The 1,466-nt window shown below is 38.2% G+C and overlaps 1 protein-coding gene across 1 annotated transcript; it reads left to right on the top strand.

The window, feature by feature from the left end:
* Nucleotides 1-317: 317 nt before the first annotated feature.
* On the top strand, nt 318-1,243 carry LOC100922784 (zinc finger protein 717-like). Its single transcript, XM_031953382.1, has 2 exons — nt 318-323; nt 416-1,243. Exons 1-2 carry the CDS (start codon nt 318-320, stop codon nt 1,241-1,243), a joined length of 834 nt encoding a protein of 277 aa, XP_031809242.1.
* Nucleotides 1,244-1,466: the final 223 nt, after the last annotated feature.

Genomic DNA, 1,466 nt, shown 5'->3' with positions numbered 1-1,466 from the left:
GAAAGGCTTTTCGAAAGAAGGAATCTGTTCTTACACATCAGAGAAGCCATATTGAAGATAAACTTTATGAATGTAAGCATTCTGGAAGGGGCTTTAGAGAAAAGAGATCTCTGATTGGACAGCAAAGAACCCACACTGAGAGAAACCTTATGAATGTAAGCAGTGTGGAAAGGCTTTTAGAGAAAAAGGAACTCTTAATACATATCACAGTATTCACACTGGAGAGAAGCCTTATGAATGTAACCAGTGTGGAAAGGCTTTTACACAAAAGGGAGCTCTTAAAAGACATCAGAGAACCCATACTGCAGAGAAACCTTATGAGTGTAATCAGTGTGGAAAGGCTTTTAGGCAAAAGGGAGCTCTTAATGAACATCAGAGAACCCACACTGGAGAGAAACCTCATGAATGTAACCAGTGTGGGAAGGCTTTTAGACAAAAGGGAGCTCTTGTTACACATCAAAGAACCCACACTGAAGAGAAACCTTTTGAATGTATCCAGTGTGGAAGGGCCTTTAGGGAAAAGAGATTTCTTTTTGGACATCAGAGAATCCACACTGGAGAGAAACCTTTTGAATGTAATCAGTGTGGAAAGGCTTTTAGAGAAAAGGGACTTCTTAATAAACATCAGACTACCCACATTGGAGAAAAACCTTATGAATGTAATGAGTGTGGAAATACTTTTAGAAAGAAGGGATCTCTTATTACACATCAGAGAATCCACACTGGAGAGAAACCTTATGAATGCAACCAGTGTGGAAAGACTTTTAAATGTAAGAATAATCTTATTGAGCATCAGAGAGTTCACACTGCAGAGAAACCTTATGAATGTATCCAGTGTGGAAAGACTTTGAAACATAAGAAAAGTCTTATTGAGCATCAGACAATCCATACTGGAGAGAAACCTTATGAATGCAACCAGTGTGGAAAGACTCTGAAACATAAGAAAAGTCTTATTGTACATCAGAGAATCCACACTGGGCAGAGGCCTTATGAATGTACCCAGTGTGGACAGGCTTTCAGATGTAAACAAAATCTTGCTGTACATCAGAGAATCCACACTGGAGAGAAACCTTATGAATGTAATCAGTGTGGAAAGGGTTTTAGACAAAAGGGAACTCTTATTGGGCATCAGAGAACCCACACTGGGAGAAACCTTATGAATGTAATCAGTGTGGAAAGGGTTTTAGATAAAAGGGAACTCTTATTGGACATCAGAGAACCCACAATGGGATCAACCTTATGAGTGTAACCAGTGTGGAAGGGCCTTTAGAGAAAAGAGATTTCTTATTGGACATTAAAGAACCTCCAATGGAGAGAAACTTTATGAATGTAACTAATGTGGGAAGTGTTTTTTTTTTTTTTTAAAGGGAAGTTTTTGAGTGGATACTCACTCACTTACAGAATGGCTGAATCAATTATAGTATATGAACATTATGGAATATTATTGTTCTATAAGAAACGATCAG

This window comes from Sarcophilus harrisii, chromosome 2 (assembly GCF_902635505.1).
Source record: "Sarcophilus harrisii chromosome 2, mSarHar1.11, whole genome shotgun sequence".
Lineage (NCBI taxonomy): Eukaryota > Metazoa > Chordata > Mammalia > Dasyuromorphia > Dasyuridae > Sarcophilus > Sarcophilus harrisii.
This window is presented reverse-complemented; position numbering and strand designations above follow the sequence as displayed.